The sequence below is a fragment of the Brachionichthys hirsutus genome, chromosome 7 (genome assembly GCF_040956055.1).
Source record: "Brachionichthys hirsutus isolate HB-005 chromosome 7, CSIRO-AGI_Bhir_v1, whole genome shotgun sequence".
NCBI lineage: Eukaryota > Metazoa > Chordata > Actinopteri > Lophiiformes > Brachionichthyidae > Brachionichthys > Brachionichthys hirsutus.
This window is the reverse complement of record NC_090903.1, coordinates 11,575,429-11,578,784: the sequence shown is the minus strand read 5'-3', so window position 1 is coordinate 11,578,784 and position 3,356 is coordinate 11,575,429. Positions and strand designations below refer to the sequence as shown.

The 3,356-nt window shown below is 51.0% G+C and overlaps 1 protein-coding gene across 1 annotated transcript in view; it reads left to right on the top strand.

The window, feature by feature from the left end:
- Window positions 1–3,006, top strand: part of sdccag8 (SHH signaling and ciliogenesis regulator sdccag8) — a 30,685-nt gene extending 27,679 nt beyond the window's left edge. The window contains exons 17-18 of the mRNA XM_068741703.1: window positions 2,379–2,503; window positions 2,585–3,006. Coding sequence (XP_068597804.1) covers window positions 2,379–2,503; window positions 2,585–2,625 — 166 coding nt within the window. The 3' untranslated portion in view covers window positions 2,626–3,006. The remainder of the gene's footprint in view (window positions 1–2,378; window positions 2,504–2,584) is intronic.
- Window positions 3,007–3,356: the final 350 nt, after the last annotated feature.

Genomic DNA, 3,356 nt, shown 5'->3' with positions numbered 1-3,356 from the left:
CATATGTTGAGATTTTTCTATATCTTTTAGGGCCGGAGTTGACGTTTACAGTTTTTCGTGTGTGTGTGTGTGTGTGTGTGTGTGTGTGCGCGCGCACACACAGGACCCCGTTGCTCCACATCCATCTCCAGACACATTTTCCTCTCTTCGTTTCCCACACGATCCGTGCTGAGTAGTTCTATTTGGAGGAAAGTCATTTTCTTAATGTATGCACTGTCCAATAAATATTTTCTTTACGCGCCACCGACTGACTTGTTCATAAAATAAATAAAAACACACACATTCATATGTAGCTGTTGAACGACAGACCCGCTTCCGGCTCTTTTCTATTAGCGTCTCTCTGCTTCTCCAACATGACGGCAGCGCTTTCCCTTTGGACCGATGCTTCCACCTGTAAATAAATATGCAAACACAGACGAAGACTTCCACGCTAGCTGTGGGCTACGACTGATGTATACCGCAGAGAGGGAACTGTGTCTGCGTGCGTGTTGTAATTAATCTCCTCGGTAGCAGCAGTCAATAGAGTGTGCTGGTTGGAGGAGCAGAGTTTGATTATCTGCCGTCGGGGGAAATTACTGCAAACTGCCTTCGAGCAAACTTCCTTTTATCGTGTCTGAGAGAGAGAGAGAGACTCACGACTGCTCTGGAAGCAGTTTCAAGTGTTTCTTCTTCTTCTTCAGTGGAAAGGTGTGTGTGTGTGTGTGTGTGTGTGTGCGCGTGTGTGTGTGCGTCAGTAAACCGTGGAGTCCAGCAGGTGGTGTTCTTTCACCGGGTCAACATGGAGGCGTTCTGTCACCGCCACACCTCAGTCAGCTGGGTCGGCAGCAGGCAGGTGAAGCCCACCCCGCGCCCCTCCCTTCGCCTGAGAAAACATTTATCTCTCGTGTCGTCCGTCCGTCCGTCCATCCCTGAATGCTTCCGTCTTTCCTCGCCGCTTCCAGGGGCGGAGCTAGAGGTTGGTCCTCAGCATGAAGCCCTAATTAATGAGTTGATACAGGCCGGTTATTGGATTTGCTGCATTAGCTGTTGGAAGGAGCACTCATGCACACGCACACACACGCACACACACACACACACACACACACGCACACACACACACACACAGTGAGGCAGAGTAAAGTGAAGCCGGGGGTGGATTAGAGAGGGTGTTTTTTGGTTTAAGAGGGCCAGAGGTTGGCAGCTCTGTCGCCGGTCAAACTGAGTGTGTGTGTGTGTGTGTGTTTGTGCATGTGTGTGTGTGCGTGCGCGTGCGTGTGTGTGATTCTGTGTGTGCCACAGTTAAAGCTTCGCTAACAGCATTACATCAACCTTCAGCTTACAACCTGCAGCTGCTCTGAACATCTCAGGTCGCGACCCGATTGGTTCACTGGCTTCCTGTTCGCTCAGAGAGGCTGCTGCTGTTTGTGTGTGTGTGTGTGTGTGTGTGTGTGTGTTTGATGGCGATGGCCACATACGTACGAGAGAGGGAGGAGTCAGAGGAGCGGGCTGCTGGTCAGGACAGCTTGGCAGCCAGCTGTAGTTATGACAGGCGGGTGAGGGAGTCTCACCCGCCGCCTCCAGGTCTCGCCCAGCAGGCCTTCGGTGTGTGTGTGTGTGGGGGGGGGACTGATGATGATGAGGAGGGGATCTCCTGAAGAGGGATCCGCAGGAGCAAAATGAAAGCCTGCAGAGGAAAACCCGGCCGCTCGGGGGGGGGGGGGGGGGGGCAGGGAGCAGCTTGCAGAGGAGAGTTTGGATGTTCGCCTCACCCGTCTGTCGCACACAAGCAGCCGCGCTACTGCCAACATGACCAGAAGGACTCACCCCCCACCCCCCACCCCCAAAGCTAAGATGCTCCGTCTTTGCCCCGTGGCAGAACCTCTCATCCTCTCTGCTCCTCTTCTTCATCGCCGGCCTTCCTCCTACCCTACTTGTCTTGTGAATTTGCTACCGCTTCCCGACGTTCCCGCGCTGCGCTTCTCTCAACGGGCCGAAGGCCGCGTTCCAAACCGAACTTTCACAGCCGACCTTTGACACCAGCTCCATCATTCTTGGAGCCGCTACATACTACATACACTGTCGTTCGAGCGGATTTCACTTCAGACCTTTATCACTGTGCAGGTATTTAATCAAATAGCGAATGAACGAATTGATCGGATCACAAGCAGATTAGCTGATCGTGAAAGTCGTCGTTTGTTGGGCTCAGTGTCGCCTGGAACGGGTCCAGAGCGTCTGTTTCTCTGCCGTCGCTCAAACACGGCTGATCGCTCGATAAACACAAAGTCCGGCTCTCGTTCAATATTTACAACATTTGGTTTTATATCGCACAGGAGGGAACGTTGCTCTCACACAGGTTCAGTCAATATCCCGTGTGTGTGTGTGTGTGTGTGTGTGTGTAGACTGCAGCAGTTGGACCGGCACTGTCAGAACAGCGCCCAGCAGGTGTGTGAGCTACTGGCCAAACAGAACCAGCTGATGCTGGAGAGAAACACACTCACTGAGGAGATGCAGAATCTACAGAGAGGTACAACACACACACACACACACACACACCCACACACACCTCCTGTAGTGTGACCTCTTCTAATCCATGATGTGTGTTTGCAGCTCCCAAACATGAGAAGACTGGACACTTTGTCCATGTGAGATTCGTTTCTTCAGATCTGGATCTGGAATCTCCGGCTGTCTCGCACTAAAAAACAGAATCAGGTTTCTTTTTTTCTGGTTTACATTTGGAAATAAATTGTGAGTTTTCCGGATGCTCTAAAATGCAATTTTTAGAGAATAAAAATAATTCTTGTTTGGTTCACACTGATCTCAGAGCTGAAACCATCCTTCCGTTTGGCAAAGCGCTTTATTGAGGCTGTAAGAAGGAAAATAATGTGCATCAATATCTTATAAATTTAATGTGTAAAAATACCAAAGATGTACAAAGTAAAAAACAAAACCAGCTTCATGTCGGTGATCGTTTGTTTGGATCTCCTCGTCGACCAGCAGCGCTGCATCCTGACAGACAAAACGCTGATCTGATCGATTAGTTTCCCGACTCAGCGATGTCCGCTCCCTCTGACGCTGCAGTAGACGGACGTGGAATTAAATGTTCAGGGCATCCCGTTTAGGAACCCCCCCCCCCCCCGACCTTCAGAATCTCAGTCGGATCTGTAGATGGGATGGATGGAGGAAAGTTTGGAGGCTCAACTGAAGTGAGAAGTTCTCCAAACAGAGGAGCAGAAGGAGTCGGAGTTTCAAACATTTTACTTTCTGAAGGCCGACCGATTCATCCACTGAGCACGGCCCACAGCCCACGGACTCGTCTCTGGCACGCAGGACACCATCACCTCCGGGTTCTGCCAACCACAGACATCAGAGCAACAACA